Here is a 12,427-nt window from a genome sequence, read left to right as displayed (position 1 = left end):
TTTCTCACCCTCTTCAAGGGCATGGTTCTGGCTGAAGATACCCACTTACATCACTGGACAGAATACTTGGCATCTGGATCTGCAGCATCAGCATTCAGATTTATGGTGACTTCACTGCGGTGGCCAAGGACAATGGGTGGGGACTTGCTTTATATTTATATAACTACGGAACCAATCCTGGTAATTTTCCAAAAACAAAAGGAATCGGTTCCAGAAATTCTGAGAGCTTTCTCAGCCTCCCCAAGCTAGAAGCTGCCAGCAACCTCCCAATGGCAGTTCCAGCAAAGAAAAAAAAACTCTGTCTTTCCTAGGTACCGGCATCATGCCTGCCTCACAGATAGTCTGTATTCTGAACACATACCCTAAACCAGATGTTTTCCTTTATATCAAATAAATTGAAAAGAATGGTTGAAGCTTTTCTGATGATTGCATTGCCTCCTTCTCTGCTTGCAAATGGTAACTAGTGTAGAGGGGAAAATCTGTCATCGGCAACCGAGTTCTGTCAAGTGTTTTTAAGGACTTTCTTAGAGAAAGGTAGCACTACCCCAAGGAGCGACTTTTAGCTTTCGACAGCATTTCTATTAGCTAAGTCATCAATGCTCCAAGGTCCTGCATAAGAAGTGAAAAATGGAGTTTGCAGGGATGCATATATGTCTACATGATTCTTTGAACTTAAACTCAAATTTCTTTGAACTTAGTAATATGACAAAAATTTACAGCATTGGCTGCTAATATTAAAATATAAATATATGTATATATGTGCATTAAAGATAGTTGGAGAATATGATGTGTTAAAAGGGATGAATGAAAAGCCAGTTTGTTCTACTGGTGGGATAGTCCAATGGAAGGATATACAATCAGTTTACTGAGAGGAAAACATGCCTAATAATGAGCGGAAACTGCTGAGAGAAGGAGCTCTGCAAGGATGGCACATAGTCAGAGAAACCAGAGGGAAAGGAATTTGTGATTCCTGGAGCAGAAGTGTGGGAGTCAGATGATCTATGGGGTGTAGATTATTTGACTCTGGGTTAGGGTGTACGCAAAGGCACTTGTCTGAGAGAAGCAGAAACAATGCAATTTACGATGAGGGAGCCTGTGAACCAGTGACACAGGAAGTGACTCAGAGGGTAGCGGGGATGAGTCATGTCAAGCTGTGGTTCCAGAACTAAGGGGAGAGCTTGAAAGTACTAAGGAAGCACTTCACACTTAGGGCAGTGGGTGGGTAATGGGAGTCCTCATTGAGCACATCGCTGCAGTGTGAGAAATAACCTATGGAAAAGCCCAGTCTCCTGTTCCAGCAAACAAAATAGTCTAGTTCTTCCAAAGACCTCACAACTGACACCTTTTTTTTTCCCAAAATCAGGAAGATGTAAGAAACATCTGTCATTTATAGTTTGCAGTTTTTGATGTCTGCCTTCATAAAAAATGAAAGTGAAGTTCCAAAATTAAGTACATAACGTAGTGTGCAGCAAATAATGCAACACATTTCCTTAGAAATGTGTTTATCCTTAGACATGTGTGGTCCACCCCTGTTGTGCTGGATGCTGAGTGAGTAAGGCGGAGGGCAGGGGAATAGTGTCAAGAGGCGTGATAATAGAGGTCAGGGGCAGCCCTAGGCACCGGACCATCTGCCTTCACATCCAGCTCTGTACTTTCATCCACTGGAAATCTAGGGCAGGGCCACCTGGAGTTTAATTATTTAAATTGGCTGACCTATGCAGGCTCCCAACCCCCATATGATTTCTCAGATCTCTGCTAGTTTTATCTAAGATGCATAGAGATTAAGAATATAGGCTGTGGTCCTGGACTGGGCCCAAATTCTGACTCTGCCCCTTAGCAGCTGTGAGACCTTGGGGCAGTTAAGCAACCTTTCTATGCCTCAGTGTCTTCAGTTGTGAAATGGGAATAATGACAGTACCTACCCCATTTTAGGGTTTTTGTGAGTCTAGAGTTATTCATGAGGACACACTAAGTCCTTGTTAATTATTATTATTATACTGAAGAGAAGCAGTGTAGTTCAGGGGTTCAAGCAAGGAGTCAGAGCCAGACTGTTCAGATCTGAATCCTGGCTGTGTGGCCTTAGGCAAATTCGTCACTTTCTCTGTTGCTTGTTTTCTCATTTGTAAAACAAGGCTAATAAGTATACCTACTAAACAGGAGCTGAGCGAGAATTACATGAATTAATATGTTTAAAGTTCCTAGAACAGTGCCTGGCATATCATACATAAATGTTTGGCACTATTATGATTTTATGTATTTATTTATTTATCTCCAGCTAGCCCTGGGCCTGGCCCATCCTAGGTATTCATTAAGAGGCTATTGAAAACATGAATGAATGAGTACATGTAGTCTAATTCAATGGCCTGCAGTATAGATATTGGCTGTCTGTAATATTCCAAATTTGCCAAATGCACTTGGACTTGTCTGCATCAGACACACCTTTAGATGGAATATAAACATTGTCTCCAGCTTCCTCTCCAATTCTGCCCTGTGGTGCTCAGTGCTAAAAGGGAGAGGCTATTTGACATGGGGCCATGACAGCCTCGGGGAGCATCTCTCCGTTTCTCCATCGGTACACTAGGGAATCATTATAACGTCCCCAAAGTCCGGAAATCCAAGGACACAAATTAATTATGGACACAAGTCAAATTACTCTCCATCCCTTTCTCCGTGAATATTTCTGGTGGAGAGCAGTCCCCACTGTCATTTGCTGGGGAAGTGGGCAGTCCCCAAGAGCAGCCAAGCTCCCCATTAAGCCAGAGCCCATCTATCTGCTACCTGGGTGGCAGCGGCAGTTCCACCCCTTCATAAACATCAAGACAGGAAATAATGGAATGTTTAGTCTGAGTAATACATTAAGGAAATCAATTAGGCCCACATGCAACTTTCTAAGATTTTAATTACAGTACTTAGGGTACCACACTAGAGCAGTTTGTCAGGAACATAATTTGTTAATGAATAACAACTGACACAGTGAATTAGTTGGGATTGTAATTAGCTTTTGCTAGCCATCCATTGGAACCCTGATCAAAAGCCAGTGAGCGAAAGAGGGAGAAATCAGCTGTAAATGATAACCTCGACAGCTCTGTCTGGGGTGTCTCCCTGATGCTGGCGTACCCAGAGGGGCCTGGCTAAGCCCATGGGCAGATTTTAACTCAAGTGAGGTCAAGGAGCAGCATCTGCCTCACCTACGAGCTTATTAGAAATGCAGATTCTTGGGGCCCCACCCCAGACCTATCCAACCTGCATTTTAAGACACCCAGGTGACCTATGAGCATATATATGTTTTTAATAAATTTATTTATTTATTTATTTATTCTTGGCTTCATTGGGTCTTTGTTGCTGTGCGCAGGCTTCCTCTAGTTGCTGCAAGCAGGGGCTAATCTTGGTTGCAGTGCTCAGGCTTCTCATTGCGGTGGCTTCTCTTGTTGCGGAGCACGGGCTCTAGGTGCATGGGCTCAGTAGTTGTGGCACGCGAGCTCTAGGGCACAGGCTCAGTAGTTGTGGCACACGGGCTTAGTTGCTCCGCAGCACGTGGGATCTTCCTGGACCAGGGCTCAAACCCATGTCCCCTGCATTGGCAGGCGGCTCTTAACCACTGCGCCACCAGGGAAGTCCTTGTGAGCATATTGAAGTTTGAGAAGCACTGTCAGAGTACAAAGAGCACAGGCTCAAAATCAAACAGATCTTACTGTAACTCCTGACACTAACGCACTCACTAGAGATGTATCCTTGGGCAATTGCTAAGTCACTTTGAGCCTTTGTGTCCTTATCTGTAAGTTGGACCTACTAATACCTGTACTGCAGGGTCCTTGTACTGACTAGCGATAGCATGTGTGTGTGCCTAGCACATAGCAGGTGAACAATGAATGAGGGCGTGGGAGAAACTCAGCAAGGCTTCCTGAGGCCTGGCCCTGACTACACATTGTCCTCTGACCTGGGTCACTTATGTGAGTCACACCTTCATCTCTCCAATCTTCCCATTCCACAATGGGGAAGGACTAGGAGAAAAGAGATAAAATATTACAGATAAGTTAAAAGAATAGAGAAAATATTTTAAAGATAAAATAATGAAAATAGTAAAATTAGCCAAAGAGTATGCTAGACTTAGATTAAATTGGTTTTGTCTTTTTGAGGTGGCCAAACGACCAAATAAGAAAACATGGATTGGTAATATGAAACACCTGGGAGAGTGAAGAGCCCAGATTGCTCTTTGTCTTCCCACGGGAGGGAGAATCCTGAGGAAGGAGGTAGCCATGAACAATGCTCCCAAGATGGGGTTCATGCAGCAATTTGGAGAGCTGAGATCCATCGTTGAGGATCAGTGTTTTAGGAAACACCTTTGACACACTATACACAATGGATATGTTCTTGATAGAGCATGCAAACGTAAAAATATGTACGTCAAAGCAATTTCCTCGTTAGAAAATTTCCCTCTAAGCTTCCTCACCCAGATCAAGAGAGTGTTAGAAGGAGCTCTTACCTAATCTGATTATTAGACCATGTGCTCAAACTCAAGGATTACCTCTGTGTCATGGCTCATACAGAAGATGGCAATATTCTTACAGCACATTGTGGGTAGACTGAAGGGGTTCCAGGGGCACCTATGTGGGACAAGGTGAAAAAAAATCATTTCTTTTTACATCATGGAATTACAAGAAAAATTTTAAATTGAGAAAGATATTGGATATTAGGTTTGCATAAAAACATCCAAATTGAGCATTGTCAATTTTCAAAATGAGAAAATGAGTTTGCTTCTAGAAATGTAACTTTTTAATATCAAGTTTGATGCTTGAAATGGCTGAACTCAATTCCTGATCAAAAGACTTTAATAACAATCTCTTCAAATTTTGGTTATTCACCATCAATGAGAAACTTTGCATGAGGAGGTCATAAAAAGTTATTTAACCATTGTTTTACAACTGTCTCAAAATTTGTAGTACTTGAAATTATATTTAGGGACTATAGCAGCCCATCCTTTTATTGACAAACTTAATATTGAAATTTCTTGTGATAACACAAATGTTTTTAAATATAATAGAACTTTTTCACATCTAGTACTTCCAAATATTAATGTGCAAAACTCTCACACATCACGAGAGCAGTCATCATTGACAGGACACATCAATTACAAATGGGCAGAAGTCCCAAATGTATGGGAAGGCCACCACCAGGAGCTCAGCCTTCCTGGTCTACCTTCTCTCAACATAGACACATGGCACCCTGGGCTATGCACCATGCTCCTTGGGCACCAGGAATACAAACTCCCCCAGAAGCTCCATGGGCCACTTGTCCATGATGGGCAGTCTGGGCTCCATGCTTAGTTGCTGGCATGACTGTCCATGTCGAAGGGCTCCTGCTTAGCTCTACTCAGAAGGTTGAGGCTGACCATTCATGCTCAGTGGTGCTCAGTACACTTCTGCCTGTAGGGACTGTGGGATGTACAGACAGGTCCTGCTTATTTGGAACCCCCCTCTGTAGAGCCCCAAATAAGGCTGCTTATGACCAGAGTTGACCTGTCTGGGGTTTCCTGCAGCCCCCAAAGGCTTGGGGGTTTAAGGCCTTGTGGCACATCTGGAACCCATTCATGGCACCTCAGCTTGGCCCACTGGGAAGCTCTGGATTACTCAGGGGCAGGGACCAAGCCATCCTCTTTCTCTTTTACTTCTTGAATCTATGCATGATAGGCTCTCCTGCACCTTCCTCTTTTACTTCCTACTCCAAGGATTCGTTGAATGATTGGGTCTTTCTCTACTGTGTTGGAGGAGACTTGGCCGTCTCCAGTTGGATTGAATTTCTCCCCAATGACCACCTGACCTTGTCTACTGTTCTCGTCCCACAAAAAGGTGCCTGGAATACTCAGCACTAGGTTTGGGATCAAATGTGGTCCTTTTAGTGCTTTGACTAGCTCCACTTCCTCTGGTAGTTGTGGTTCACTGTGGTTTTTCTTTGCACAGCAGTGATTAACATCCTACCCTTGGGTTTGGGGAATAGAAGAGGCAGAGATTCATGAGTGGGAAGCAAGGGGCTTCAGGCCTCACCCGCATTCTTTCTTCTCTTACAAGGGCTTTGCTTTGGAGCATCAAGCACTTAGATAGCTATAAATAAATTCTATAGTTTCTTACCAATTTGGTCACTGAAAATTAAACAGGATGTTGTATTGGAAGTTTCAATTGATGCAATACCATACAATGTAAAGGAGAGTCTAGGCCATGTGCAGAAATTACAGAGAAGTTGGAAAACACAGCTCACCAAACCCCCAGCCACATCAAGGATATAATAAGGTTAGAAGAGTGGAAAGTTAGAGAAATTTATGAGGATTTCCCTGGAGAGTTGTGGCTGTGCGGTGAGTCCTCCTACCCCATCCAAGGAAAAGGGTTGAAGGGAGCTTCCCCCCTCATCTTGTCAAGGGAGAGGAGTTTCACTGGGACCAGAGAGCAGTTAGGGAAACACACAGGCCTGTTGTCTGGTCCCACACCACTGTGCCCACCCGGGATGTCAGAGGATGAAACCTGGGCTATTAGCTGTTGTAGCAGCAAAGCAAAGGAGAACTGCTCCTGCTTGGGGATTGGTCTTCACGCCTAGACTTTGGGCAAAGACAAGATGGTTTATCTGGCAGCTCTGGGTGGGGTCATCTGGTGTGCTGTCCAGTAGAGTCACCAAGGTGAGAGAAGTGCCCTTCAGTAGAGGCTAAGTCGAAGTCGTGCTTCTGGATTCCTAGAGGTAGAGGAGAGAGCGAGCAATGGTAGACCAGAGGGCTTTTGCCTGGGTCAAGGGCATGGCCTGTGAGAGCTCATCAGTGAACTGCCCCAGAAAACAACTTTAATATCAGTCCATCTCCAGGGCCTAACCTGCTTATGATAGGCAGGTAAAACAGTCCTGCCACTCTTACTTTTTTTCCTACCCCCTATCCCCACCTGATCTTTCCCTACCCCAACCTTGAGGGGATCAGAAACTGCCGTTGACAAGCTGGGGGAGGGGAGTCTTGTCAGGAGGAGGAGCTACCACACTCCTTCCCCTTCCTCCAGTCCCCACCCTCCCTGGGAAGTAGGGGAAAGTCTTTCCTTCAAATGAGGAGGCAGCTGTGATTAGTATTACAGGAGGCTGGTCTTTGTAATCTCAGGGTTTATACTGTGTTTGCAGCTCAAAGTGGTTGTCAAACTTTTGATCAGAAATTGATCCAAATATCACGAGATTGCCTGAGTTTTTAGCCCACTGAATACAATTTGAAGGGAAACAGAAATAAAGTTGCCATCGGATTACCTTCCATGAGTGGATTGAAGGTGTATCATACATAAATGTTTGGCACTATTATGATTTTATATATTTATGTGTTTATTTACTTATCTCCAGCTAGCCCTGGACCAGGCCCATCCAAGATGCCACTTACCATTCCTCATAGCATGATTCTGGGCAGGGAGCTCTGTAGGGATCAAGAGTGCATTGGAGCAAATCTAGCGTGAACCTTCAATATAGAGTCACAGAATGTCAGGCTTGGAAGGAAGCTTGAAGTCATCTATTCTAAATGACCTCCTGCTATTTTGAGCCCCTCTGCCATACCCCTGCCCAGTGCTCATCCCACCTGTGTTTGAACGTCTGCAGAAATAAGAGGATGTACATCCTCTCAAGACAGTCCATCCCATTTTGTAACAGCACTTCTCATTTTGTTGTTTCTTTTGCTGCACAGAAGTTTTACAGTGTGATGTAGTCCCACTTGTTTATTTTAGCTTTTGTTGCCTTCACTTTTGGAGTCAAATCCAAAAAATCACTGCCAAGACAAATGTCAAGGAGCTTCTCCCCTATGCTTTCTTTAGGAGTTTTATGGTTTCAGGTCTTATGTTTTAAGTCTGTAATCCATTTCAAGTTGATTTTTGTGAGTGGTGTAAGATAGGGGTCCAATTTCAGTCTTCTTCATGTGATTATCCAGTCTTCCTAGCACCATTTGTTGACAAGATTATCCTTTCCCCATTGAGTATTCTTGGCTCCCTTGTCAAATATTAGTTGATCGTATATGCAAAGGTTTATTTCTGGGCTGTTGGATCTGTTCCATTGGTCTGTGTATCTATTTGTATGCCTGTACCATACTACTTTTATTATTATTCCTTTGTGATATAGTTTGAAATCAGTAAGTGTGATGTGGACATTTAGGAGACATTGATTATGGAGGCCTGATGTTCTGAGCCTTGGATCATGTGTATTTACTCAGGTCTCTGGGAAATTTCCCTGGGTCCCCAAACCTCTGCTCCCATATTGGTGCTCACCTCACACTGTATGGGGATTTTTCTATGTCTGTGAGCACCTTGAGGGCAGGGATCATCTTGTTCATTGTTAAATTCACCAAGCTCAGTATTTGAAGAGAAACGGGTACGAATAAATTAGTTCCCTTTCCCATCACTGCCTAATCTGTAGCCTTTGCTGGCCCACTTCCAGCTGTTCCCATTCAGTCTTATCAGGAGAACTCTGGTCCTTTGAATAGATCGATTATCCTTTCTTTGCTGCAAGCTTCATTCCTAGGTTTGTCTCTCCAGTTCTAAAAACACTTTGATGTTTCTAAACTGTACTGAAAAGAGGAAGAAAATGACTTTCTAAGGTCAGGTATTTGGGCTCTGGGTCAACTGGGAAAGAAACAGATGAGTTCTGATATATCATATGAAACTCTGTCCATAAAAATCAAACCGTCCTATCTCTGATATTTCTGCCTCATTCAATGACATTGTTTTCTTTGGAAAAATAGAATATTTATTATTCAGACTCTGGGCAGAGGAGTGAAATGGCCTGGATCTAGAGATAAGGGGCAATTTACTGCTGGCCAGCTGCCGCCCTTGCCATCTAACAAATATAGGTTTAAATGAAAGCATCATGGGCCCACTGCTACCTCTGTTCCAGAAGAGAACTATTTATCTTGAGCCACAGTTTTTCCTCTCTTTAATGCCGTTTTTGAAAAATGATGTGTACTTTCGTCTCACTATGTGCTTCTCCTGTCCCTCCTATCCAGCCTCTCTGCCTTAGGAGATAAACCACTCATTAGGTTATTTATAGCCTCCCACCTGTTCTCTTGACCCCGGGTTTTCCCTCCATCCTTTTCAATTCAACCCTCACACCACATATTTCCCAAAGTTCAGCTCTGGCCTCCAGGTCAAGAGCTCCCATGGCTCACCAAACAAGGACCAAACACTTGAGCATGGCCTTGTAGGCCCTCTGCCTTTTGTTCCTTCCTGTTGTGTTCTTTCTGCTCCAGCCAGTTTCACCAGCAGCTGCTTTGAGAACGTACCCTCCTTTTCTAGAGCACCCCGTTTCTTCCCTTTGAACGTGTCTTCTCTCTAGTTGCGCATGCTCTGCTCTCCTCATCTTCCGAAGCCCAGACTGGCATTACCTTTTCCTTGAAGATTTCCCCGGTCTCTCTTGCTGAAAGTGGGATGTCTCTCTTCACAGGGTTGTTGAAAGGATTGAACAAGACTATGCACAGAAGTAGAATGGCGGTTGCCAGGGGCCGAGGGGAAGGGAAAACGGACAGTTGTTCCTAATGGGCAAAAAGTTTCAGTTATGCAAGGTGAATAACTTGTAGAGATCTGCTGTACAACATTGTGCCCGTAGTCAACAATACTGTTGTACACCTAAAGATTTGTTAAAAGGGTAGATCTCACATTAAGTGTTGTTACCACAATAAAATGAAAAGATTATGCACATGGATATGCAAAGTAAAATGCCTAGCAAACACTAGACACACAGTATTTTTTTTTCCTTTCTACATTTTATAATTCTTTGAATTCCAAGAGTATTTATTTCTTCTAGGGCAGCAAAGTTATTCTTCTTTACCTTGTATCATAGTTATGTGGGTGTATATCTTAATTGTTATATATCACAGTGAGAGAAAAAAAGGCACAGATTTTGATGTCTGACATCTTTTTTTTTTTTTTTTTTCTCTTTCCCTTTTGCGGTACGCGGGCCTCTCACTGCTGTGGCCTCTCCCGTTGCGGAGCACAGGCTCCGGACACGCAGGCTTAGCAGCCATGGCTCACGGGCCCAGCCGCTCCGCGGCATGTGGGATCCTCCCGGATAGGGCACGAACCTGTGTCTCCCGCATCGGCAGGTGGACTCTCAACCACTGCGCCACCAGGGGAGCCCCTGATATCTGTTTTTTTTTTTTTTTTTTTTTTTTTGTTTGTTTGTTTTTGCGGTACGCGGGCCTCTCACTGTTGCAGCCTCTCCCGTTGCGGAGCACAGGCTCCGGACGCGCAGGCTCAACGGCCATGGCTCACGGACCCAGCCGCTCCGCGGCATGTGGGATCTTCCCGGACCGGGGCACGAACCCCTGTCCCCTGCATCGGCAGGAGGACTCTCAACCACTGCGCCACCAGGGAAGCCCCTGATATCTGTTTTTGAGAGCTACCTCCAAAGCTCAGTAGCTGCGTGGTCTTGAATAAGTTGCTCAGTTTCTTTAAGACTCAGTTTTATTATCTGTTAGAAAAAGAAAAAAAAAAAAAAGAAAAATAACAGCTATTTCTCTGGTCCTGTGGATGGATTAAATGTGACAATACACGTAAAAATGGTGACAGATAACATGGCAGCAGCTCAGAGTCTTACTGTGGTTTCTTTTCTTCTTTGAGGGCAATGACTACAATGTCTACATGTTTCTAACCCTAAGGCACAGAGCATGTAGCCTTGTGCATAGTCACGGCTCAGTAAATGCTTCCTGAATGAATGAATGAATAAGTGAGTGAAAGGAAGGAAGGAAAGAAGGGAGGAGGAAAGAGAAAAGATATGAAAGGTTTAGCTTACTTATATCTTCTTTGTAATACAAAAATTACGATGGTTTCAACTCAAAGACAAGTATCTCCAAAGAGAGTAGGGATATTTCCTCTTTGTCCTAATCCTGTGCAACATTTTTAGTGACAGCAGCAATCTTTATATTTGGAAGGGAGAGCCGTTTAAAGTTCCCTAACTTTTGGAAGCCAATAGTTGATATACCAGCAGTGCCACATCTGTTAAAGAAAAAAAGTATTCTGACATTTGTTAAAATGGTAAGGAAGACTTTATTCAAGGCTTGTACAATAAGGGTGAACTCTATTGCAATAGAGGAGAAAGATCAAGCTCAACTTTGAATACAAGAACAAATGGGGATTGATAGCCAAGGAGCAGAATGAAGGGGTCAGTGGATAAAAATTACTAAGAAGAGACATCAAGGGTAGGGGAACTCTTGCTAAACTGACCTATTAGGATTCTTGCTAAAGGAAGGCCAAGAACCTAGACATCAAAGGTGGGGAATGGGGAACTTTATCAGATACCAAGGGTGGGGGTATCTGAGTGATCAGATATCAAGGGTGGGGGGATTCTCGGTAAACTGACTTAGCAGGATTCTTACTAAGACTGGGTAGGCAGACTGAAGACAGGATGGGGGCCAAGATCAAGGCCTAGTTGAGAACAGGGCTCTGAGGAGCCTGGCTAAGGTTGACCACTATGCCATCATCAAGTTCCCCCTCACCACTGAGTCAGTCGTGAAGAAAATAGAAGACAACAACACAATGGTGTTCATTGTGGATGTCAAGGCCAACAAGCACCAAATTAAACAGGCTGTGAAGAAGCCCTATGATATTGACCTGGCTAAGGTCATCACCCTGACCAGGCCTGATGGAGAGAAGAAGGAATATGTTCGACTGGCTCCTGACTATGACGCTTTGGATATTGCCAACAAAATTGGGATCATCTAAACTGAGTCCGGCTGGCCAATTCTAAATATAAAAGTTTTCGCTAAAAAAAAAAAAGGAAGCCTGGGGAAAGCCATCTGTCCTACTCCCACTGAGGAAAGCAGGAGTGGGGCAGATGTGCTGCCCTAGAAGTCATGAAAGTTTGGCAAAATGTTATAAACATTCCTGTCTCTGGGTTTTCATTTGTGAGAGGGACACGACACCACTTTTCATCCCACCTATCTTAGTGGGTATATTAGTTCCCTGTGGCTACTGTAACAAATTGCCACAAACATGCTGATTAAAAACAACAGAAATGTACTCTCTCACAGTTCTGTAGGTCTGAAGTCTGAAATTTGTGTCACTGGGGCAAAATCAAAGTCAGTAGGGCCACACTCCTTCTGAAGGCCCTAGGGGATAATCTGTTCCCTGGCTCTTCCAGTATCTGCTGCCTGCTGGCATTCCTGGGCTTGTGGCCACATTATTCCAATCTCTGCCTCCATCTTCACAAGGCCTTGTCTTCTTTGGTCTGTTTCTAATCTTTCTCTGCTTCCCTCTTATATGAATACATACTGTATTAGTCTGCTTGGGCTGCCATACAAAATATCATAGGCTGTGTGGCTTAAACAACAGAAATGTATGTCTCATAGTTCTGGAGGCTGGAAAGTGCAAAATTAAGGTGATGGCTAATTTTGTTCCTGGTTAGAGTTCTCTTTCTGGCTTGCAGACAGCCACCTTCTCTC

At 43.8% G+C, this 12,427-nt stretch overlaps 1 protein-coding gene across 1 annotated transcript; it reads left to right on the top strand.

Annotated features, from left to right (window-relative positions):
- The first annotated feature begins 10,809 nt into the window (after nucleotides 1-10,809).
- On the top strand, nucleotides 10,810-11,845 carry LOC117195389 (60S ribosomal protein L23a-like). The gene is made up of 2 exons (XM_033431042.2): nucleotides 10,810-10,845; nucleotides 11,391-11,845. Exons 1-2 carry the CDS (start codon nucleotides 10,810-10,812, stop codon nucleotides 11,706-11,708), a joined length of 354 nt encoding a protein of 117 aa, XP_033286933.1. The 3' UTR covers nucleotides 11,709-11,845.
- Nucleotides 11,846-12,427: the final 582 nt, after the last annotated feature.

The sequence above is a fragment of the Orcinus orca genome, chromosome 6, assembly GCF_937001465.1.
Source record: "Orcinus orca chromosome 6, mOrcOrc1.1, whole genome shotgun sequence".
Classification (NCBI taxonomy): Eukaryota; Metazoa; Chordata; class Mammalia; order Artiodactyla; family Delphinidae; genus Orcinus; species Orcinus orca.
This window is presented reverse-complemented; position numbering and strand designations above follow the sequence as displayed.

Coding starts and splice junctions, on each gene's coding strand:
- LOC117195389 (XM_033431042.2), top strand. CDS start 10,810: ATGGTTTCAACTCAAAGACAAGTATCTCCAAAGAGA. Junction 10,846..11,390: donor GACAAGTATCTCCAAAGAGA/GTAGGGATATTT, acceptor GACTGAAGACAG/GATGGGGGCCAAGATCAAGG.